The sequence below is a fragment of the Thalassophryne amazonica genome, chromosome 5, assembly GCF_902500255.1.
Source record: "Thalassophryne amazonica chromosome 5, fThaAma1.1, whole genome shotgun sequence".
NCBI classification, from domain to species: domain Eukaryota; kingdom Metazoa; phylum Chordata; class Actinopteri; order Batrachoidiformes; family Batrachoididae; genus Thalassophryne; species Thalassophryne amazonica.
In genome coordinates, this window is record NC_047107.1 from 83443267 (window position 1) to 83470081 (window position 26815).

At 40.9% G+C, this 26815-nt stretch overlaps 1 protein-coding gene across 2 annotated transcripts in view; it reads left to right on the forward strand.

Annotated features, from left to right (window-relative positions):
- The first annotated feature begins 22082 nt into the window (after positions 1 to 22082).
- Positions 22083 to 26815, forward strand: part of si:dkey-178e17.3 (somatomedin-B and thrombospondin type-1 domain-containing protein) — a 58231-nt gene continuing 53498 nt past the window's right edge. For both annotated transcript variants that reach the window (XM_034170730.1, XM_034170731.1), the window contains exon 1: positions 22083 to 22412. In XM_034170730.1, the coding sequence (XP_034026621.1) occupies positions 22163 to 22412 (250 nt within the window). In that variant the 5' untranslated portion in view covers positions 22083 to 22162. The remainder of the gene's footprint in view (positions 22413 to 26815) is intronic.

Sequence of the window (26815 nt, forward strand, 5' to 3'; positions counted from 1 at the left end):
AGTGAAAATGTCATCCCAATAGACCCAGGAACAATGTGGTACCATCAAACCAAAGCTGCAGGGGGGGGGTGCAACCAACTCAATAAATAAGGCTCTTTTTGGAATTGGCCCACGGACTAGTGTTTGTTTGTGGCACTGAGACAGTGAGATACACTGCGCATGGCTACTGTCTCCATGAAGCCCTGAATAACACACATTCATCACGCACTAAGCTTAAACTATGAACTGCGGCTGAACATGTGCCCGTTTTCTCTCTAACATCAAATATAACCAGTGGCGGCTGCAGAGATTTTTTCTGCAGGTGCTATGGGGGAGCTTGGCATTTTTATGAGGGTGTTATGAAATAACGGCTCCTGTGTCCCAGCGGCTCTCTGCTACACCTCTGCCACATTCACCACATTCATGGGCGTGCGTACACATAGCCACATTCTGAATTCTGATCTGTGACTTTCACTAATGACATACAGAATGACCAAAATCACACACAAACAGGGGCGTAGGCAGAAATCATAAAATGGGTGGGCCCAGAAAAAATCAGACGGGCCCAACCTTTGGGGTTGTAGGTAAGGTGTAGGTATTATAATACACCGTTTGAAAAAGTATGCCTCCTTTGGACATCGCAAGCAACGTTATCACTTAGCCTACAGCACTGGCAAAGTGAGCACACAGACGCGACACGTCAGACAAAAGTACTCTTCATGGATAATGCACGCTGCAGTGCAGCGCCACACACACACACACACACACACACACACACACACACACACACACACACACACACACACACACACACACACACACACACACACACACACACACACACACACACACACACACACACATACACACATTCAGTGCAAGTCTGGTAGCCTACTTGACTCGGCCTAAACCCAAAATGTCAATAGGTATTTAAATAAGGCACTGTTTCAAAAATGAATTCCAAGTTTAATGATGAACACATCTCAGCCAACTGCACAGATGCTGTGTGCACAGTTACACAGACGCAAAGTGTCAGACACAAGCACCCCATGGACAGTGCAAGCAGCAACGCAACACTTAGTCATGTAAAGTCCTTTAAAATAAAAACTCAAAATATATCCGCAACATGAAAACAGGTTAGCTTGGCGGCCAAATTATGAAATTGATAAACAATGGAAACGATGGCTCAGCGGCCAAATTAAAAACCATCAGAACGGACACCAACATGATTCGTGGCAGTTGCTGTATAATATTAACAATTAGGCCTATTTAGAAGAAAAAAGTAATTAATGATCTCACACTTACATTTGACGAATCCTTTTAATGCGTGTTACAGCAGGAGATGACAGGGTTTTTGTTGAACTCTCTTATCACATCATCATAGTCCAATGATTCGGTCAGTTCTCTTTCAAGGAAAAGCACGGAGAGTGCATTCAGTCTGTGAGTCAACATGGATGTTCTGGTGGACGTTTTTATCCGATTAACAGTAGAAAACAGCCGTTCGACAATGCATGTTGTTATTGGCATTGTGATGAGGGCCCGCAGAAGACTATTTATTTGAGGAAAAATGTGGTCCCTCGTTTATCGCGGGAGTTATGTTCAAAAATAACCCGCGATAAACGAAATCCGCAAAGTAGTCAGCGCTATTCTTTGCAATTATTATAGATGTTTTAAGGCTGTAAAACCCCTCACTACACACTTTTCTCAAACAGGCATTAACATTTTCTCACTTTTCTCTCTTGTGTAAACACTCTCTTTTTTCTTCTGTGCGAGAAGATTATAAACAGACACACACAGAACACAATGCACGTGCTGTCCCTTCGCTCACTGCCTCCCGAGGTACGGATGCGGGACTCGCAAAGAATCCAAGTCCTCTCTCGGTGGTCACAGAGCTCTGTGGCTGCGATCAACATCCGGATCAAAACAGCGAGCGTAGTCTCTGGACCTGTTGCCAGATTTGGCGCAATTCCGCACAGCAGACAGGAGGGCGGCGGTGTGATTGGCCCGCTGCGGCGTTTACTGAGCCCGCAGAAAGCGCATTGGAGGCAGTGAGAGCAATCACGGTGATGCCGACCGGTGCCGTGAACGGCCTGCCTGATAAGGATGCAGAACACAATGCGCCGTTTAAAAAAAAGTATGCAAAATTGCACTAAAAAAATCCGCGAAACTGCGAGGCCGCCAAAGGTGAACCGCGTTATAGTGAGGGACCACTGTACTCTGAAAATGAATTAATAAAAATCACAGAAGATGAACCAGATTTTTTTGACAAATTTATTAATTGTCGCTCAGTGCTAATGCAATACCATATCATAGGAATACAATGAGGCAACAACAGGTGACTGTCGAGTGTCGACTCAGCCTTCTCATTGGATGGGGCGGGCCTGGCTGACAAGTGGGTGGGCCCAGGCCCATCCAGGCCCACCCATGGCTACGCATAAGCACACAAACTTAGGCTACTTTTCAATACAAATATCCCTAGACCTACACATGTAGACCTATATGTACCTTATAGCCTCAGCGGAAAAAACACCAACAGCAGGCAGAGGAAAAAACCATTGATGTCTTCATAACAGTACAATGGACCTGTTGTTGTGGTTAAGAGCAAAAGCATCAATGAGTTGGTTGCTGTCCAGGGGCCGTGTTCTCTGAGGGTTAATTGCCAGGAGTGACACCGGGTCATTGGTTTGTGTGCCTCTACTGCTGTTCCTCAGGTAGTTCTTTAGGCAACACAGGCTCACTTCTTTCCAGTTCCACTCATGGATATTTTGGCAGCAAAAACTGAATCATTTCAGCAACTTGAAACTACACTCACTGCAGTACGACGTCATCATTCATGCTGAAAAAAACTCGTCCATGCTTTTGTCTCCTCTAGGCTTGACTACTGTAACTCCCTGCTCTTTGGGATCACTGGAAAAAACCTTCAAAGGCTCCAATACATTCAAAACAATGCAGCTAGAATTCTGATGAGAGTACATAAACAGGAACACATTACACCTATACTCCATAACCTTCAATGGCTCCCCATCAATTCAATTTCAATTTATTTAATTTATATAGCGCCAAATCACAACAAGGTTGCCTCAAGGCACTTCACACAAGTAAGGTTTAACCTTACCAACCCTCACAGCAAGCACACAGGCGACAGTGGTAAGGAAAAACTCCCTCTGAGGAAGAAATCTCAGGCAGACCAGACTCAAAGGGGTGACCCTCTGCTTGGGCCATGCTACCGATACAAATTACAAAAGCATCAACGTTCTCAGCTATCACCTACAGAATCCATTTTAAGATTGCTTTCATCACCCACCAATGCATCCATGGCAATGCCCCCACATATCTCAAAGACCTTCTCACCCCCCACACATCTTCCCGTTCCTTCCGTTCATACAACACTAATCTTCTCCGTCCCCCTCGCACCAAGCTTCACACCATGGGAGACAGAGCCTTCTGTTCAGCTGCCCCTCATATTTGGAGCTCCCTCCCTCACCATCAGAGGACTTCACAAACTGTGGAAGCTTTTTAAAAAAGTCTCTAGATATACCTGTTTAGACAGGCCTCTCACAGACCTCAGTAATTTTTTATCTGTTGCATCTTAGTCTTTTTATTCTATTTTATTATTTTATTTTGGTATTATTCTATTCTGGTGACTGTTTTTATCTTAAGCTTTTCTGTTTTTATTCTCTTATTTATCATTAGTTTTATTTTATATATTTTTTCTGTAGCACTTTGAGATTTTTATGAATGAAAGGTGCATTATAAATGAAATTTAATATTATCATGACATTGTTGAACGTGATGTCATTGAATGTCACATTACACTCATTTTGTGTAAAATAATCAGTTCCGTTGATGAATGTTTATTTTCTTCTATGAGTGGAATATTTATCTAATCGCATGAATCTGAAAATGCCAGAAGTGTCTTACTGTGGAAAACTGAAGGGACGATGTCATCACCCTGCCTCCGTAACATGTTAACAGTGTAACTTAGTCAAACATAGCATATTATTTTTTTCTTCTTGTTGGTGGTGGGACAAAGTGCTGGCGTGCTTCAGCTCAGTCTGAGAAAGTCACCCAGAGCAGAAAGACACAGAGGGACATCTTTAAAAACTCTAAAAAAAAAACCCTTAACAAGTAACTTCCGTCATATTGAATTACACATTTCCAAACGTCATCTTCCAAAACAAAGATGTCATGTGGAGAACAGTTTTTATCTGTGATGATGAATCCTGGCAACAGGTCGGATTAAAAGACTTTCTTTAATCCATGAGACATCTTCTAAAGTTTTAACTTTTGGTGTTAGCCCCACTTCTCCATTTTTTGTAGAAGCGTTACAGCGCTACATACAGGCCTGGCATATGTACTACAGCATTTTCATGCAGTTTCACTGGATCTGTGAGAATGGAGATATTTATTGAATGGAACACTTTTTGAAAATGACAAAGAAAAAGACTGTATAGGAGAAGTTCAGTTTCAGGGTAGACAAGGTCTTTAACCCTCTGGGGTCCAAGGGCATTTTTTGGACAGTTCACTCGCCTGGCATAAATGTTTTATTATTGCTGTTAACAGCTCTCCCTGCATCCCACAATCAAGTTTTATGTCTCTTTTTTTTCAGGACAACCTGTGCTTTTAGAATATATATGTTTTTGTGGTGTTTTCTAAGTGTAATAAAGGTTTACAATCAAAAATAGGCAAGGAAAAAATAAAGCGAACAATAATTTTCCACACACATTTATTCAAAACACACAGCAAACTATAATAAACAACTGTTTTGACACTTTATAAAGGCAATTTGAGGTCTTGTGTGAAAGACTGTACAACAATAAGGTTCAAACAATAAACACAAATGCACATTTTGAACAATATATCCAAAATGGTCTATGCGTTTTGTTGTCCATTGATATGGTAAACAGTGCTTTACGCAGAGAAAGCAACAGAGTTATCCAGTAACATTCACGTGCAAACTAGTGGAGCAATCCTGATAGTTACACACTCTTTGTTTGAGCACGTGAGATTGTCATCAGAGGCTCTCCATGTGCTCCTGCTTTCAATGATCGCTGTGCGTAATGACGCAGGGGCACTGTACTAATAGTATGTACTCATTGGCGCACCCAGGGGGCTATTCAAACTGGCCAACTAGTAACATATCACTCCTGAAAACGATCTTTGGCTTTTCACGTGAGGTAAATCTGCCCTACGATTGGATTCTGGAAAACCATATGACAGTGAACCAATTCCGATTGGACACTCACATTGTGCACGTCATCACACAGCTTCTATGAGGAGTACAAAGATGGCCGATGGTTGGCTCAAAAGTCTGCAGTGTTAACTTTTCAGCAAAAAAAAAAGTAAGCTTCTATCTCATCGAATTCAACAGTTATTTCTAATTTAGTAAAGCTTGGTCTTAGCCGTCGTTTACGATGGCGTCAGCCCCAGAGGGTTAAAAACATGGGATGAAATTAAATTAAAATAATAAATGAGGAATTATTTTCTTGGGGGTACTATGGGGGTGCTATGACAAATCCAGGGGGCGCTCTAGCACCCCCTAGTGCCCCCTGGCGCCGCCCATGAATATAACACATGTAACAAACGTTCCATCAAGGGACCAGAAGCAGTTGGGTGGATCATATGATCAGAAGTTTGCATACAGTCATCATGAACATGAATGTCATCATGGCAACATGGACTTTCAGTTATTCCTTCGTACTGTTGTTTTTATGTGACAGAATGATTGCGCAACATACAACAGAAATAGAAGAAAAAAGAGTGGGTGGGGGGGCAGAAGTTTGGATTTATTTGTTTTAATCAACACAAGCTCAAAATTATATGAACAGAATCAGAAATATACACACACCCACTTACATTACTGCTGCTGAATGTTCTAAAAAGTCTTGCTGGTCTTTTAACCTGCTATTAGTCATCATGACTGAAAACAGACGGTAGCTTCTGTGTGCCAACATGCATCAGGAAAGTATTCATAGCATTTCACTTTTTCCACAATTTGTTATGTTATAGCCTTTTTGTAAAATGGTGTAAATTCATTTTCCCCCTCAAATTTCTACTCACAACACCCCATAATGACTATGTGAAAAAGGTGGGGGTTTTTTGTGCAAATTTATTAAAAATTAAAAAACTAAGAAATCACATGTACGAGGTCTGTGAGAAAAGTATCGTACCTTTTTATTTTTTTCAAAAACGATATGGATTTGAATCACGTGCGATTACATCAGCCAACCTTGAACCCTCGTGCGCATGCGTGAGTTTTTTCAGGCCTGTCGGTTGCGTCATTCACCAGGCTTTGAGTGAGCACTGGTCCACCCCTCCCGTCGGAATTCCTTTGTCTGAGAACTTGCTGAGAGACTGCCGCTTTGCTTGGTCAAATTTTTTCAGAAACTGTGAGACACATCCAAGTGGACACCATTCGAGAAATTCATATGGTTTTCAGTGAAAATTTTAACGGCTGATGAGAGATTAAGGAGTGTTACTATCGCTTTAAGGACAGCCCACGGTGCCGGACGGCGCGCCGTGCCCCGAGCCGCCGTCGTCAGCCTGTTTCAAGCTGAAAACTTCCAAATTTAAGCCGCTGTTGACCCAGGACGTCGTGAGAGAGCTGAGAAGTTTCAGAAGAGGTCGGGATCAGCAGTTTATCCGGACATTCCACTGTTAAAGGAGATTTTGTAATGAAAGACGTGCGGACGGATTCGCGCGTCAGCACCCAGCCCACTCATGACGCGGCGCCACAGGAAAACACCTCCGTTGGAAGCCTTACAGGACAAGTTGGAACATGCCCAGCTGTTAAACAATTTCTCGGATACTCACTCGACTGAAAGCCATTGAAAGCCGCCTGAATCTTTCGAATGGTTTCCAATACAGAGGTGTTTCTCTGTGCCGCCGTGCAATGAGCGGCTGCGTGCCGACGTGCGAATCCGTCCGTGCGTCTTTCATTACAAAATCTCCTTTAACAGTGGAATGTCCGGATAAACTGCTGATCCCAACCTCTTCTGAAACTTCTCAGCTCTCTCACGATGTCCTGGATCAACAGAGGCTTAAATTTGGAAGTTTTCAGTTTGAAACAGGCTGATGACGGCAGCTCAGGGAGCGGCGCGCCATCCGGCGCCGTGGGCTGTCCTTAAAGCGATAGTAACACTCCTTAATCTCTCATCAGCCGTTAAAATTTTCACCGAAAACCATATGAATTTCTCGAATTGTGTCCACTTGGATGTGTCTCACAGTTTCTGAAAAAATTTTGATCAAGCAAAGCGGCAGTCTCTCAGCAAGTTCTCAGACAAAGGAATTCCGACGAGAGGGGTGGACCAGTGCTCACTCAAAGTCTGCCCACAGGCGAATGACGCAACCGACAGGCGTGAAAAAACTCACGCATGCGCACGAGGGTTCAAGGTTGGCTGATGTAATCGCACGTGATTCAAATTCATATAGTTTTTGAAAAAAATAAAAAGGTACGATACTTTTCTCACAGACCTCGTACATAAGAAAGAATAAAATAGGATAGAATATAATAGTCTTTTGTGTCATTGTACAGTGGGGCAGGGTACAACGAAATTGGCAGTGCAGGTATATGCAGTTATAAGACTTGAACTCAAACTAGTGACCTTAGGTGATGACTGGATGTCTATGATATGTGGTCTGTCTGCAGGATCCTTGGGTATTGTTGGAATGACTTTACACTAACTTAGGTAAACTCAGATGAAGTGTAATTATTGGATTGTGACTTAGCATCACGGTGGTTTAGTGGTTAGCACTGTTGCCTCACAGCAAGAAGTTCCTGGGATCGATTCCCACCTGTGGCCTTGCTGTGTGGAGTTTGCATGTTTTTGTGGGTTCTCCCTGGGTGCTTCAACTTCCTCCCACATCCAAAGACACGCAGGTTAGGTGAATTGGAAACTTTCAATCGTCCGTAGGTGTGAGTGTGGGTGTGATTGTGTTTGTTTGTCTGTATGTGGCCCTGCGAGAGCCTGGCGTCCTGTCCTGTCCCCCTCATGCCCTATGACTGCTGGGACTGACCCATACCCACTACAAAAAGTTCAATTAGCTCAGTGTCACTCTGAGAAAGAGGACTGTAGATTTACCCAATTCACAAATGTCTCTTGGAACCATTTCGGAACAACTGCTGATTCCAAGATCAACAGTTGAAACAACTCCACATAAATAGACGTTATTGCTGGAGGTACAGTACCAGTCAATAAGAAAGGGTGTCCAAAGCTGACTGGTAGTGTAACCATTTCAACAAGGTCTGTAAGAACACCTAAACTGTCACCCTCAGCTGAGAGAAAATTGGTTCAGATCGTCAAGAGCAACCCAGGAGACCACCAAGACACAGACGGGGCATGAAGTGGAAGTTACTAGAACACCGTCTACAGTGAAATGCCCTGATCCAAAATGAACTCCTTCAAGCTTGACTAAAGTTCACAGCTGACCCAGTATTAACTGTGCTCTGTGTATATTTCTGACCTTGTAGGTATCATTTTGATAGCATGCTGACTTGAGAAAAAAACACAACAAATCACACTTCTTAATATTTTTTTCTACACTGAAAAAGAGAAAATCTAAAGAAATTTGCTCCAAATGGTTAGACTTAAATAAATTAAGTCTGTCTAAATGAAGATAATAAACCCCAATTCCAATGAAGTTGGGACGTTGTGTAAAATGTAAATAAAAACAGAATACAATGATTTGCAAATCCTCTTCAATCTATATTCAATTGAATACACCACAAAGACAAGATATTTAATGTTCAAACTGATAAACTTTATTGTTTTTGTGCAAATATTTGCTCATTTTGAAATGGATGCCTGCAACATGTTTCAAAAAAGCTGGGACAGTGGTATGTTTACCACTGTGTTACATCACCTTTCCTTCAAACAACACTCAATAAGTGTTTGGGAACTGAGGACACTAATTGTTGAAGCTTTGTAGGTGGAATTCTTTCCCATTCTTCCTTGATGTACGACTTCAGTTGTTCAACAGTCCGGGGTCTCCGTTGTATTTTGTGCTTCATAATGCGCCACACATTTTCAATGGGTGACAGGTCTGGACTGCAGGCAGGCCAATCTAGTACCTGCACTCTTTTACTACGAAGCCACGCTTTTGTAACACATGGGTTAACACAAACTGGGTTAACTGACAATGATTTTCTGAAGTGTTCCTGAGCCCACACCGTAAGATCCTTTACACAATGATGTTGGTTTTTAATGCAGTGCCGCCTGAGGGATCGAAGGTCATGGGCATTCAGTGTTGGTTTTCGGCCTTGCCGCTTACGAGTAGAACTTTCGCCAGATTCTCTGAATCTTCTGATTACATTATGGATTGTAGATGATGGAATCCCTAAATTCCTTGCAATTGTACATTGAGAAACATTGTTCTTAAATTGTTGGACTATTTTTTTCACACAGTTGTTCTCAAAGTGGTGATCCTCACCCCATCTTTGCTTGTGAACGGCTGAGCCTTTTGGGGATCCTCCTTTTATACTCAGTCATGACACTCACACACACAGTGGTAAACATACCACTGTCCCAACTTTTTTGAAACATGTTGCAGGCATCCATTTCAAAATGAGCAAATATTTGCACAACAATAAAGTTTATCAGTTTGAACATTAAATATCTTGTCTTTGTGGTGTATTCAATTAAATATAGGTTGAAGATGGTTTGCAAATCATTGTATTCTGGTTTTATTTACATTTTACACAATGTCCCAACTTGATTGGAATTGGGGTTGTAAAGTGGAATAAATATTATTTAAGCTAATTTAGATCAGTGTAATTGATCTGAGTGTTACCAGATAGAAAACCTTTTTTAAGTTGGTTCAACGATCCTGTCAGAATCTGCATTTGAGTTGGTATGTGTTCTGTTTTAATTATTTTTATTGTATTTTGTTTGCTATGTGATCGATCTGTTTGCTTGTTTTATTCTTCTGCTTGGGTTTTCTCTGTTCTGCTCTTTCTTGTTTCTCTCTCTCTTGGTGGTGGGCGTTCCTCTCTGGCCACACCCTGGTTCTGGGAGCTTTCCACACACCTGTTCTTGATTTGCAGTTAATCACCTGAGTTCTTTATAAGCCTCACAATTTGCCTTTGTCCCTCGCCAGATTGATGTGCCTTGTGCCTTCCTTCCAGCTCTGTTCTTGTGTCTTTGCCTTGCAACCTTTGCTTCATTGTGTTTTTCGACCACCTGCCTGTGTACCTCGACCACACCTCAGCCTGATGTTTTTTGTACTGTTGCTCATTTTGGACTGCCTGCCTGTGTACCGACTCCTGCTAACGTCTCAAGTAAACACCTTAAAACTACAGAGCTGTGTTTCTGCATCCTGCATTTGTATCCAGCCTGCTTTGCCAGTCATACCTGATAGAACCTCTTTTTCCAGTGTATTAATGTGAGTATGGAATAAGACCATCTGCCTCTAAACTGCCCACCTCGTACTGGCTGATGCTATAAATGGACAAACAGTGAATGGACACCATGGCGGCTAGACTGCCAAAGATGGTCAGGATTACAAGAGAGGAGGAACAGGGGCAACCCCAAAATGTAATGGAAGCTGCTCTTATGTTGAACCATCTCCAACTTGTGTGATGGTTATCTGTGATCATAAACACGGAGCGAAACACTTCTACTCAAGTGGACACTAAAGTATTTTCAAGGATGATCAGACAGTAAAAAAATGCAGTGAGCCCTCTGTTTACGTTCAGCTGTACTCTACACACACTGACCCTTTGTTTGAGAAACACTTCGGTGCTGTGATGTGAACAAGCTGTCTCTTCATCCAGACTGGATCTGGGTTCAAATCATGAAGCAATAATATGCACTAAGAAGTGACACTGTTTACAGCACAAATACCTGAACCAGCTGTTAGTCGCCACATCCGTGATTCCCAACCTTTTTTTCCCATGGAGACCCTCCACATATATCTAAAATCATGTTGCTCAACATTGCAAAGGGCCTTGTATCTGCTCTCAATGTGCATAGAAAACACTGGGAGAGGTTCAAATCTGAGCTCCGGTCCACGCCTTGTCAACCGACGACGCTCGTATGATTTTCTTAGTGATGAGTGATGCTGCGAAAATATCACACAGACTTCCTCCGGTTGCAGCCTGACAATATTTATAGTGTAAACACAGCTTGTAGCTTTGATCTGTTTCATCAAACAGCCAAAAGTGTCTTTTTAAATCCACATTAGACTGTGTGTCTCTGTCTGCTTCTACTCCTGCAGCTGTGCGACACATTACAGTTTGTGTGGTTCCTGTCTGCTGCGACCTGTAATTAACTTGGTGAAAAGAGTTTGGAGTGTCGGACAGAAGAGGAGACACAGGGAGTCTGTTTACACCACTTCCACACAGGCACTTTAAGATCTTTGCCATCTTATCCGACGGCAAAGAGTCATTGTAATTTAGCTGTCAATTAATCTAGCACTGCACCTCTGTCAGTTTGTTTTCTCTATTGTAAAAACAAAGTGGATGCTGTATTACTGCAGGAACAGTTGGATGCTGGACGCTGTTTCTGTACATCTGCTATTCAAGACTGTTCACCTCATTGTGTCGTGTGCCTGCTGGGTGTGGGTGAGCAAGCTTGTTGGTGCTCTTTGCCCAACACAGTGGGACAACAAGCCCTGCATTTTTTTAAACTCTAAAAGGAGATTTTAAACAAGTTTTGCTTAGGGTTGTAAATCCAGGGCCGGTGTCATGACTGAACACCCCCCCCCCACAAAAAAATTGTTCCCGCTGTCTTCACTGTGCATGCATCATTTCGGAGCATCAGCAGCGATTCACCAATTATCACCTCGTTTCTCCTTAAAACTGCCTAATTTCTGCTTAAAACTGACTTTAGAATTATTTAAGAAGTTTTACTTTGTCATCTGATGGTTAATAATCACATTATTCCCTTTGATCGCTTTGGGTGGGGAGAGTCAGACTCAGACGTGCTGCTGTCAGCTCTGATCTCCCCGTCTTGAATGATGAAATAATGCTGAATTTATGTGGAAATGATTGTTGTACAAAAGCTTCAGATATCTGTCGCTGAGATAGATGATGACCGGAGTGCAGTTTGAAGCAGAAACAAGGCGATAATCCACGAACTGCTGTTGATGCTCCGAAATGATGCATGTGCAGTGAAGGCAGGATGGGGCGATTTTAGGGGGGACCATTCAGTTGGCGACACAAGCCCTGGAAATGATGGTGCCTTAGGAGAGATTTTATGTCCTGAACACCCCCCCCCCACACACACCACACGCACACATTTTTTTTGTTTCCCTACTACACAGGCAAATACTCAACGTGTGTCATTTATCATTTATACCGTTTGTGTTTGTTTTCTTTTTTTAATAAGCATGGCATCATGTTTTCACCACTAACTGACCGTTAGTTATGGTGTGATATATGTGCAGAGCTGATCTACAGAGCTACTGTGCACAGAATGATAACTCCTTCAAAGGGCACCTTGGAGCCGGATTACTCTGCTTTTGACAAGTTGTTTTTCATAAAATTAATTCATCTAAATGAACTTGCCATCGTTTTTATTGAATATTATCACTTTTAAAGCAGCATTACACCATATCTGAGTTCATTTTTTGACTTACTTTAATAAGTAATAACAACGATGTAATTGTTACTTAACAAAACTAATTAGCTGTAGACAATGACAGAAATACTTTTGAACGTTTTGCTCTGTGTGATCTGAAACACCTGTGTGGCTGATTCTGCATATCTGTGTGGGTTGGTTTCTGGGATTCTTGGGAAAGTCCAAAACAAAGTCATGGTTTTCATCTCCACTGAAGAAATCACTGATTGTGGCGGCTTAACTGGATTTATTATTTATTTATTCTTTATTTCTTATATGTGCTGTACCGCACAGTAAAATATGAGCACAAAGTATTGTGGACTGATTTGGCAGATTACTGCCAACTGACCAAAGAGGGAAGAGGTTGTGTGATCACCTGTGTGTGTCTGTCTGTCTGTCTGATTGAAAGCAGCATATCTTACAAAGGTGAATGGATTTTGCTGAACGTTTGCATCTTTCTGTCCTCTGAGGCACTTCTGCTTCTCTTCCTTCCCTCCCAGGCTTATCTTTCCCTCCTCTCACTTGCTCTTTGCCCATCTTGCTTCCCATGTACTGAGACAACTTCACCTCCCTGCTTCAGACACAGATCCAGGTTTGTACGTTAAGGAAGAAATCCGACATCATGGACTGGCTCTGTAAATGAGACGGAGAGAGAACAGGTTTAGTATGGCCCAAACCTGGACCTGGGTACACATAGAACCAGCTAACCCTAACCTGCTTGAATAGAAGAAGGGTCAGTTTCACAAAGTGAGACCATAAAATTAGTAGAGAAGCTTGAATCTTTGACTGGAGTGGGTTGCTTGACGCGAGGACGTTTCACTTCAAATTGCAGAAGCGCAGAAGAAACGTCCTCGTGTCAAGCAACCCAGTCCAGTCGAAGATTCAAGCTTCTCTACTATGAAAACCAACTGGACAACTGAGAGCCTACACAGAAACCATAAAATTAGACAAATAACTGATAAAAGCTACTGTGTCCAGGAGATATTAATGACTGTATGTAAAAGAAAGCCTGAAGCAGCATGTTTGAAATTATTATAAAATTATTATTTCAAAATGTCAATGTTCTGGTTAACTTAAAGCTATAGTGTGTATAATTTAGTGTCATCTAGTGGTGAGGTTGCAGATTGTGTTATACTCTTGCTGGTTGCGATATTGTTTCTCTTCACGTTTTTGATTCATTGGCAATGCCGATTCATGCCTCCTTGCCTTCTCTTGTGGTGAGCACCATGTATGATCCAATCAGTTTCACAAAAATGAGGGTTCCTAAACTTGTGAGCCTGCACTAGCAACCAGTAGACAGTGTATAGGCAAACAACCATGGATTGCTCTATTTTTCATTAGTCTTCCAGTGGTGCTGCAAAATGCAAAAGATGGAGTGAGTATGTCCTTTTTGGGTTCCTGTACCAACATGGCGGCTTTCATGTGAGTGGGGCCCACTCTCATGTAGATATGGTGGGCTCAGTCTAACCTGAAAAAAAACCCACTTTGATTCATTATTGCAGCTAATTATACACTAATGAACAGATGGTTTTGAATGCTATATTCCATAATTTTAAAAATCTGCTTCATAAAATGTCCTCTTCAGGGAGTAGTATGATGTGTTGTCATTCACAACTGTTTTGCTGGTGTTTCATGTATGTATGTATGTATGTATTATTATTATTATTATTATTATTATTATATTGTATGCTGGTGTCATTTTTTTTTTTTTTAATAAAATAGTGCCTAATACAGCTTTTTAGAGACTGAAAGCAGCAGTTTGTAGTCATCCCATTAACTGTATTAACACCCATAATTGTAAGGCTTTAAGTAAGAAATGTTTTACTTTTATGATATGCTGATGATGATGATATTATTATTATTATATTATTATTATTATGTATAAAATGCAGCTTCTTTTTATTCTTGTGCCAAATACCAAATCTGTTATGAAACTGTAGTCAGAGTGAGAACAAACAGAAGTACTAGCTTTTGATATTAAAAGAGAAGAGCAAGTATTATTACTCTGCTATACATTTTCCAAATATTTATTATGTATTTAAATGGAATGTAGAGTATATAGACAGTCAAGAGACATCTCACTGTTGACTTAGTGTATGTAGTGTGGGTGTGCGCATGCGCACATGTGCTGTTTTTATTTATTTATTTTTTCTTAAAGTTTGTAAGTGTTTCAGTTTTTCTCTGCAGTGTGAACTGCTGTTTTTTTTTTTTTTTTCTCGTTCTTTGAATTTCTGGATGTATGTGTGTTTTCTCTTTACATTTAAAAGTTTAATTCTTGGTTTACATTCAGCATCCATATTTAGTGCCGTGTTTAATTTTTCTTGAATATTCTGTATTCTTATTTCACTCGTGTGCCTTTTGTGGTTTGAATTTGTATTACTGGACAAATATTCTCATGATGTCCGCTGACTTGATATTGTTAATATCTGTAATAAGTGATTGTTGATATCAGTCAGAATATCAAAATAATTAAAATTTGTCCTCGTGCCATCACTGGAGATGCAAAACTGTCAGAATCTGTGTGTGTAAAGACTATATTAAATGAATGTTTTTTTGTTGTTGGTTTTTTTTAATAACTATTGATATATTATTTTATGTTTTGCCAAACAAGATACTTGTAATGTTTGGTGCTAAATAGTTAAGAGGTGTGTTTGTGAGTGTATGTGACCTTCTGTGGATCTTTGTGATGAAGCTTAGTCAAAAAAAAAAAAAAGGTTTGTCTCTACTAAAGTCGTGTTGTTGGGGAAACAAAAGTCATTAAAATACAAACTGAAAGTTTGCAATCATGTAGAGTGTGTTTTGTTGAACTGAATTATAACACATCATGTCTATGAGGAAAAAAATCCTGAATACATCTTATCTGTGCTCTTGCATCAACACACACCATACAGTAGTGTTCAGAATAATAGTAGTGCTATGTGACTAAAAAGATTAATCCAGGTTTTGAGTATATTTCTTATTGTTACATGTGAAACAAGGCACGGCAGTAGATTCAGTAGATTCTCACAAATCCAACAAGACCAAGCATTCATGATATGCACACTCTTAAAAACCTCCTAAGACCCAGAGGTTCTCATGAAACAAAACTTTAGTATTATGGTCTAGACAACCAAAAATGTCATGTCCCCATATGTGGATGCCAGGCCCTAGGAGTTTATGGCTATGAAATTGGGCTATTAGTAAAAAAAAAAAGTAGAAAAGGGGGTGTTCACAACAATAGTAGCATTCAATCAGTGAGTTTGTCAATTTTGTGGAACAAACAGGTGTGAATCAGGTGTCCCCTATTTAAGGATGAAGCCAGCACCTGTTGAACATGCTTTTCTCTTTGAAAGCCTGAGGAAAATGGGATGTTCAAGACATTGTTCAGAAGAACAGCATAGTTTGATTAAAACGTTGATTGGAGAGGGGAAAACTTATTGCAAAAAAATTATAGGCTGTTCATCTACAATGATCTCCAATGCTTTAAAATGGACAAAAAAAAAAAAAACCAGAGACGTGTGGAAGAAAACGGAAAACAACCATCAAAATGGATAGAAGAATAACCAGAATGGCAAAGGCTCACCCACTGATCAGCTCCAGGATGATCAATGACAGTCTGGAGTAACCTGTAAGTGCTGTAACAGTTAGCAGATGCCTGTGTGAAGCTAATTTATTTGCAAGAATCCCCCGCAAAGTCCCTCTGTTAAATAAAAGACGTGCAGAAGAGGTTACAATTTACCAAAGAACACATCAACTGGCCTAAAGAGAAATGGAGGAATATTTTGTGGACTGATGAAAGTAAAATTGTTCTTTTTGGGTCCAAGGGCCACAGACAGTTTGTGAGACGACCCCCAAACTCTGAATTCAAGCCACAGTTCACAGTGAAGACAGTGAAGCATGGTGGTGCAAGTATCATGATATGGGCATGTTTCTCCTACTATGGTGTTCGGCCTATATATCGCATACCAGGTATCATGGATCAGTTTGGATATGTCAAAATACTTGAAGAGGTCAGGTTGCCTTATACTGAAGAGGACATGCCCTTGAAATGGGTGTTTCAATAAGACAATGACCCCAAGCACACCAGTAAACAAGGAAAATCTTGGTTCTAAACCAACAAAATTAATGCCTCGCAGATGTGAAGAAATCATGAAAAACCGTGGTTATACAACTAAATACTAGTTTAGTGATTCACAGGATTGCTAAAAAAGCAGTTTGAACATAACAGTTTTGAGTTTGTAGCGTCAACAGCAGATGCTACTATTATTGTGAACACCCCCTTTTCTACTTTTTTACTAATAGCCCAATTTCATAGCCTTAAGAGTGTGCATATCATGAATGCTTGGTCTTGTTGGATTTGTGAGAATCTACTGAATCTACTGGTACCTTAATGGTTTCCCATGTAACAATAAGAAATATACTCAAAACCTGGATTCATCTTTTTAGTCACATAGCACTACTATTATTCTGAACACTACTGTATATCGCATACCAGGTATCATGGATCAGTTTGGATATGTCAAAATACTTGAAGAGGTCATGTTGCCTTATACTGAAGAGGACATGCCCTTGAAATGGGTGTTTCAACAAGACAATGACCCCAAGCACACTAGTAAACAAGCAAAATCTTGGTTCTACACCAACAAAATTAATGCCTTGCAGATGTGAAGAAATCATGAAAAACTGATTATACAACTAAATACTAGTTTAGTGATTCACAGGATTGCTAAAAAAGCAGTTTGAACATAATAGTTTTGAGTTTGTACCGTCAACAGCAGATGCTACTGTTATTGTGAACACCCCCTTTTCTACTTTTTTTTTTTTTACTAATAGCCCAATTTCATAGCCTTAAGAGTGTGCATATCATGAATGCTTGGTCGTGTTGGATTTGTGAGACTCTACTGAATCTACTGGTACCTTGTTTCCCATGTAACAATAAGAAATATACTCAAAACCTGGATTAATCTTTTTAGTCATATAGCACTACTATTATTCTGAACACTACTGTATGTTCCTCTGGAACTCCAATCTACAGCATTTCTTCAGTGCATTTAGTTGCAGAGGCAGTTGCCCATTGCTGATTTTTGGCTCCAATTGCCTTCCCAATTCTAAAAATGTAGAAATCAGGTTTGATTTATGACAGCAACATGTTTTTAAACCTTTAATTGTATCAAACATAATCCATCTGTAAAATTAAAGTCAGTAAGTCTGTTTGGCTGCTCCCTTGTTTGCACTCAGGGTCACCACAATAAACGCAACGTGGATGTGTGTTGAATTGGGGACAGGTTTTACTCCAGATGCCCTTCCTGACAAAACTCCACATTACAAGGAGAACTGTGGCTGGGGTGGGGTTTGAAACAGGAATGTTGCACACTGAAACCAAGCGCACTAACCCCTGCATCTGTAAAATTAAAGAAAAAAGTGCATATTACTACTATCTGAACAAATTACAGCTCATTATTCATGTTCTGATTGCATCATATTTTCCACTCCAGATCTTATAAATCTGAGTCACTGCACATTTTCTACTGATGTAATATCCTTCTTCAGGTAAGGAGCCCACATCTGGCTGGCATATTCCAAATGAGCCCAGACAAGTGCCTTGTAGACCAGAAGTAAATTTATAATCCCCATTACGGCGTTAGCTTTTTTTTTTTTTTTTTTAATCTTTGCTGCCATATGCCCCAAGAAAGCATTTGTACCCAATGACAAATCAAAGTGAGCTTTATATGTTTCAACAAAATCCCACAGCAAAACCCAACCTATTACATCATTATCAATTTACAATAAGTCATACCAATCAGTCATAAAATAAAAATGGGTGTGATAAACAATATTCAATTCTCTAATTGTGTTCCAGTAGTTTTTTAAATACAGAATATTTAGGCTTGAAGTGCTAAACAAAATGTGTTCTGCACCAGGTTAAGTTTGCAACACAAGGCACCACAGTGATCAAGTCAGGTTAAAAGAGAAAACTGTGGCATGAGGCTTAACATACGAGCTAACAAACCCACTTACCTCTTAGTACAGCCATCTGGTCTTCCTGTAACACTTTTTTTTTCCTTACACAGTGTGCTTGATCATGGATGGGTTGTGGTCAACTAGTTTGTAGCACTGTGAGCTGAAATGATTTGATCTTAAAGAAATAAACAGAATAGAATTAGTACAAACTATGCAGGGCAGGTAAGAAGTAATTATGTCCACCAAGGACATAACAAAAATCATTGGCGTTTATTTATTTGTCTGTCTTTTAGCAGGATTACGTTAAAACTATTGCATGGATTTTGACAATAGATATTAGGCCATGGAAGACTCCATTCAATTTTGGAAGCGATCCGGATCCAGAATCTGGAATCCGGTTTCACTTTATACAGGCTTTGAAGGATTACTGTTAGTAATCCTATGTCAAAACTGTTATTATGTCAAAACTGCTGCATGGATTTTGACAAACTTTTCACCACAGATAGCTATTAGGCCATGGAAGATTCTATTAAATTTTGTAGGTGATCCAGATCCAGATCCTGGATCAAGATTTCTGTATCAAGATTACACTTTATATTTGCTGTGAAGGATTACATCAAAACTACTTCATGGATTATCACAAAATTTTCACCACAGATAGATATTAGGACACGGAAGACTCCACTAAATTTTGGAGGTGCTCCAGATCCGGATTGGTGGACGTCAGAAATCTCTGATTGCTCTTGTTGTACATATTTTCACTCCTGTCAAATGCACATCTCTCTTTATGTTCTCGTTCACTCTCTTTGCTTTTTGTCAGTCGTTTCATGGGTTACTACACTATAGCAGCACCGGTGTCACCAGAGCCTCTGAAATGTGTAGTAAAACCTACACATCAGTGATGAGAGAGGCCTTCTCTCTCTTTCTGTAACTGTACAAAGAGGCTTTATAAATGTCCAGCAGCCTCCCTTCACCTAACCATCATCACTTTTTGTCATCACATTTGCTTATTTATTTGCATTTAACACATGAATAACTGTATCACCAGAATATTTAAGAAAATTTCCAAAGTTTTTAAACACCCTGTAGTAACATATTGAAAATGCAGTGAAGATCATAATACAATAAAGCCAAAATTGGACAAAATGGGATGGGTACAACATAAAATTACAAAAAAAATGACAATGACAAAAACATACTCCATTTCGTGATGGTATTAAAAGTAATAGATTAAATCATTTTTCGTGACACTGTCACAAATTTGGAGTGACACTGGGTTGGTACTACCAGTAGGTAAAATAGTAGTGCTTCAGACTAGTATTTTAACTTGTCCGGTTTTGGCTTCCACTTTAAAATTATTGTTTCCTAATTGGTTAGAACAAAATGGGATACTGGTTAATAATGTTCCATGCAAGGCTGTATGATATAACAATATATCTTTCAGATGTTAGAAAAATGTCTATTGATATAGTTTATATGTTACTCTGTAGTTTATCACTAATGCTGCAGCTAACAAGCTATGCTTAGCCTTGCATAGTGTTGTCGAAGTCGCTACTGCTTCCTATGTAATAATACAGGAAGCAGGTCATGACATAACCCAAACTGACAGGTTGATGAACAACAGAAATAAAAATACGAGGAGAAAAATAAGACATGAAGCACAAAGGGGAATACGATAAGTGCAGGAGCGAATGACATCACGCACTAGGTCAAACATAAAGCCAAGTCATGAGGGGCGGGGCCCTCGGATCCGGAGGATCAGATGGCTGCCACTCATGGCTGACAGGGGTGACCATGGCAACTGTACATGGTAGGCGAACGGGAGATGAGACAGGAGGACTCTCACCACATACTCACAGACACACCAAGAGCGTGCACACCCACATGCACACCAACACACCCACGCAGGACATCCACACCCATCCCCAGGGGGCATGGCACACAGAGGGGAACCACACGTCCATACATTCCCACACACACACACCCACGCAGAACATCCACACACATACCCAGAGACCATGGGAGAAGGAGCACACAGAGAATCAGAACACACCTTCACACATGCACATAAGCACACCCTGGGAAAGAGAGGGCATGATACCTACATACATACAAATGTATTCACACGCATCCTCTCACACACACCCACAACCAATGGAATGACAGGTGAACAAAGACATAAAAGGACACTAGGACAACTCAAAAACCCCAGGACAAACCAAAACCCAACAATCTTACTCCCACTCATAAACAAGACCTTGAGATATTTATGCTCCTCCATTCCTGGCAATAACTCTCCCCTGATAAAGAAGGTCCCCTTGATCAGAGAAGAACCTTTCCAGTGCACATTAAAGTTCATTGTCTGATGAAGCCATCAGAACCACATCATCTGCAAAACGCAGCAATGAAATTCTGAGTTCACCAAGCTGGACACTCTCCAGTCCCTGACTGCGCCATGAAATCCTGTCCGTGAACATCATGAAGAGGATTGGTGACAAAGGGCAGCGTCGGCAGAGCCCAACACACCGGGAAGAGGTATGATCTAATACCAAGAACATGGACACTGCTCCTACTTTGGTCATTCAGAGATGGACAATGTGTTGCAATTTCCCTTACCCCCCACAGGACACCTCAAGGAACCCGGCCCTACACGTTTTCCAAGTCCACAAAACACATGTAGACTAGTTTATTATATTATGAGCTAGAGTATTTTCACTAAACTGCACAAATCAAGAAGAATCAGGTGGAAGTAGTAGTACAGTAGATAGATATTCATCGGGTCACACCCTGTTGTCAGTTATTTTGCAAAATAAAGTGTATTGGTGATTACATTCTGTTAATTCATTGATTCATAATACCTCGGTAAAAAATAACTATATTGTAATAACCTTATTATGAACAGTGGAGCATTTAAACTTGTTTCAGTGAGGTCGAGGATTTGAATATTTGTCTCACCACTGACAGTGACCGAGGTGAGCTTTGGCAACAGCCCGCTGCGCCACGTGCGTCCTTTCATTCACGATCACTGAAGGAAAAGTAACGTTATTGTTGTGCAGTCTTTGTGCGGTCCAGACACTTTAAAGAACGAGACTGACTGACGGCTCTACGTAACATATTCTATAATATCATGTTTCATTGTGTCACTGTCCGTGGTGCTGAATCAATTTTTTTTTTTTTTTTTGACGGAGAAAAGTCGATCTGATAGACTGACACGTGATGTCCTGTGTGAAACACAGTCTTTCTTTTCTCCTGTGGGTTTTATAGGTTTCTGGGATGATATTTCAACCCAAGGGCTGAGTCTGTTTTGTGTGTTTTTCAAGGACTTACTTTATAATATTAATAATAATGATGATAAAACATCAAATCACGGTTCATTCGTCTACCACAGCAGCGATGATTGCTCAACTTATTTTGGAGACAATGACGCACGTATCGTAAACCAGTTACTTAAGTGAGCGAGGGGGCGTAGGGGAGGGGTGTTGCGTTATGTGTTTCCTAATCCGGTGCGCACACTGGCTGCGCTTTTACGCATCGTGGTTCGTGCGGGTGCGCGGTGCTGCACTGATCGATTTACTTCAGAACAGACAATTGCAATTGTATATATATAGGCAATAACTAAAATAATCACAATAAAATTAAAAACTTTTAAAAGCCCTCCAGAGCGCGTGGAACGAGCGTCGGACGTCATGCTGTCGCACGGATGGATCTCAGCGCGCTTCGGGTTTGTCGTTTTTGGATATTTGGCGTTTTTCTTCGGCGTAATTGTTCCAGGAGCCGACGCGGGGTGCAGGGAGAGAGAGAACCCGAACTGCTGCACCGGCAGGAATAACGAATGTTTTGAGTACACCAAGAGAAAAACAGTCTGCTATTGTGACACCTACTGTCAGAAAACCAGAGACTGCTGCGAAGACTACCAGCCCGTGTGCCAAGTCTCTGGTGAGTTGTTTGTTCTCTATTGGTAACAACTTTTTTTTTTTTTTTTTTGGAGCTGCTCAGACAGAACGGCTTTAAAGGAAAGTTGCCGTTTTGCACGCTGCGCCTGCGTGTAGTCCGTGGGCCAATTCCAGAAATGTGCACTCTGGTTGCACCCCCCCTGCAACTTTAGTTTGATGGTACCACATTGTTCCTGGGTCTATTGGGATGACATTTTAACTTGTTGTCATTCACACAACCCGTCAAGGCTATATGAAAACAGCCACTTTATAATCGAGGGGTCGGAACGGCAGCTAAAAAAAAGATGAAATATGTAATAAACATGTCACTACTGGAACCAGTTGTCCAGGAAGGTTCAAAATGTTATACACATAAACAAAACTTATATATTTAGTGAATAAGCACCTTGGTTTTCATTATGCATGGTGTAAAATATTGATATACTGTCCATTTGTCTAAAAAACAACCGATATTATTGCGTTTTTTTCAAAAGTTTGTTTTGTTATTATTAAGTACAATCTGTTATACTTAAAACAAACAACACAGATTCTGTTATTCCTACTATACCATATGAAATATAGACATCCTAGCATCAGTAGTAGTGGTGTTAGAAGCATTTTCTTACCCCTACCCCCATATTAATGATAATCAGATAATAAGCGATTTTCTGGAAAACATGTCAATTTTATTACTGAATGACTTTGACACTGGCCATACTGGCTGAAAAGTAATACTACTAAATACATAAACATGATCAACTTTACCAGCTAAACATAGCTTTGAACAAAATTTATTAACAACTGCTGTAGGTAATAGGTAATGCATGGTTTGCCTTTAGTGGTAGTACAATGTTTCGGGCAGGCATTTTCATACATACGTATAATACTCGTATAATACTGCATGTTATTCTAATGTCACTCTAATTGTCATTAATCATCATAGTCATCATAATCATCCTCATCATCATCACTGGATTCCACTTGGTCTGTTTTATGGATGTTTGTGCATTGGCTGCAACCACATGCATCAGTACATGGTAGAGCATTCTTGCGGCATGAGCACCGACAACTCACACACTGCCCAGTATTACAATTGCAGGAAACCAACTGCAGGAGTGCCTTTGGTGCAGGTGGCTTATCCATCCAGTGTATAGATATTGTGCCATTGCTGAGGTCCCAACCATGACCATCAGGCGTTGGTGTCGTAGCATCAGCATCAAGTGATGACTGCCAGATGCATGCCTGGTAATTTGCACGCTTCACATGGTACTTGAAGGCATCTTTTGTGGGTGGAAGATGACAGGTTTGTGCATTCTTGCTGCAGAAAAGTTTGTAGCGCACAAGGTCTGTGTCATTGCCACTCTGTCCATAGAGTGAACAGACAAATTTTTCACAGCCTTTCACTCTTTCATCATTAGCATCAAATGATGATCCAACCAGTTTCATGGCATTGCACATCTCTGCATTAGAAACAACCATTTTGAATGCCCGCTTCTTGCCCTTGCCAATGAACGCACTCGTACTGTCAGAGCCAGTGAATGCATGCATTCCTGGCAATGCTTCACACACATCATTTCCTAGTATCTTGCCTATTGCTGTGACATCAAGGTACCGCTGTCTCTGTTTGGTTCCAGTGCATGACAGAGACACTGGTTCCAGTCAGGGCCCTGACGTGCAACCTTGGGGGCACAGGGGGCACAGGTATCAAGGTTTATCAATGGTTCAGCCATGGCTCATGACAATCTGTAGAATGAAAGGATAGTAGAAATAACCTGTGAATAGATCTGTGTTGTTTGTTGTAAGTTATATACAGATGGTACTTAATAATAACAACTTAAAATGAAACTTTTGAAAAAAAAAAAAAGCAAAAATATTGGGTGTTTTTCAGATAAATGGACAGTATATCAATATTTTACACTATGGATAATGAAAACCCAAGGTGCTTATTCACTGAATATACAAGTTTTGTTTATGTGTATAACATTTTGAACCTCCCTGGATAACTGTTTTCCAGTGGTGACATGTTTATTACATATTTTCAGCTTTTTTGCTGCCGTTCGGACCCCTCGATTATAAAGTGACTGTTTTCATATACCCTTGACGGGTTGTGCGAATGACAACAAGTGAAATGTCATCCCAATAGACACCAGGAACAATGTGGTACCATCCAACCAAAGCTGCAGGGGGGGGGTGCAACCAACTCAATAAATAAGGCTCTTTTTGGAATTGGCCCACGGACTAGTGTTTGTTTGTGGCACTGAGACAGTGAGATACACTGCGCATGGCTACTGTCTCCATGAAGCCCTGAATAACACACATTCATCACGCACTAGCTTAAACTATGAACTGGGCTGAACATGTGCCCGTTTTCTCTCTAACATCAAATATAACCAGTGGCGGCTGCAGAGATTTTTTCTGCAGGTGCTATGGGGGAGCTTGGCATTTTTATGAGGGTGTTATGAAATAACGGCTCCTGTGTCCCAGCGGCTCTCTGCTACACCTCTGCCACATTCACCACATTCATGGGCGTGCGTACACATAGCCACATTCTGAATTCTGATCTGTGACTTTCACTAATGACATACAGAATGACCAAAATCACACACAAACAGGGGCGTAGGCAGAAATCATAAAATGGGTGGGCCCAGAAAAAATCAGACGGGCCCAACCTTTGGGGTTGTAGTAAGGTGTAGGTATTATAATACACCGTTTGAAAAAGTATGCCTCCTTTGGACATCGCAAGCAACGTTATCACTTAGCCTACAGCACTGGCAAAGTGAGCACACAGACGCGACACGTCAGACAAAAGTACTCTTCATGATAATGCACGCTGCAGTGCAGCGCCACACACACACACACACCCACACACACACACCACACACACACACACACACACACACACACACACACACACACACACACACACACACACACACACACACACACACCACACACACAACATACACCATTCAGTGCAAGTCTGGTAGCCTACTTGACTCGGCCTAAACCCAAATGTCAATAGGTATTTAAATAAGGCACTGTTTCAAAAATGAATTCCAAAGTTTAATGAATGAACACATCTCAGCCAACTGCACAGATGCTGTGTGCACAGTTACACAGACGCAAAGTGTCAGACACAAGCACCCCATGGACAGTGCAAGCAGCAACGCAACACTTAGTCATGTAAACGTCCTTTAAAATAAAAACTCAAAATATATCCGCAACATGAAAACAGGTTAGCTTGGCGGCCAAATTATGAAATTGATAAAACAATGGAAAACGATGGCCTCAGTCAGGCCAAATTAAAACCATCAGAACGGACACCAACATGATTCGTGGCAGTTGCTGTATAATATTAACATTAGGCCTATTTTAGAAGAAAAAAGTAATTAATGATCTCACACTTACATTTGACGAATCCTTTTAATGCTTGTTACAGCAGGAGGATGACAGGGTTTTTGTTGAACTCTCTTATCACAACATCATAGTCCAATGATTCGGGTCAGTTTCTCTTTTCAAGGAAAAGCACGGAGAGTGCATTCAGTCTGTGATCAACATGGATGTTCTGGTGGACGTTTTTTATCCGATAACAGTAGAAAACAGCCGTTCGACAATGCATGTTGTTATTGGCATTGTGATGATGGGCCCGCAGAAGACTATTTATTTGAGGAAAAATGTGGTCCTCGTTTATCGCGGGAGTTATGTTCAAAAAATAACCCGCGATAAACGAAATCCGCAAAGTAGTCAGCGCTATTCTTTGCAATTATTATAGATGTTTTAAGGCTGTAAAACCCCTCACTACACACTTTTCTCAACAGGCATTAACATTTCTCACTTTTCTCTCTTGTGTAACACTCTCTTTTTTTCTTCTGTGCGAGAAATTATAAACAGACCACACACAGAACACAATGCACGTGCTGTCCCTTCGCTCACATGCCTCCCGAGGTACGGATGCGGGACTCGCAAAGAATCCAAGTCCTCTCTCGGTGGTCACAGAGCTCTGTGGCTGCGATCAACATCCGGATCAAAACAGCGAGCGTAGTCCTATGGGACCTGTTGCCAGATTTGGCGCAATTTCCGCACAGCAGACAGGAGGGCGGCGGTTGTGATTGGCCCGCTGCGGCGTTTACTGAGCCCGCAGAAAGCGCATTGGAGGCAGTGAGAGCAATCACGGTGATGCCGACCGGTGCCGTGAACGGCCTGCCTGATAAGGATGCAGAACACAATGCGCCGTTTAAAAAAAAGTATGCAAAATTGCACTAAAAAAATCCGCGAAACTGCGAGGCCGCCAAAGGTGAACCGCGTTATAGTGAGGGACCACTGTACTCTGAAAATGAATTAATAAAATCACAGAAGATGAACCAGATTTTTTTGACAAATTTATTAATTGTCGCTCAGTGCTAATGC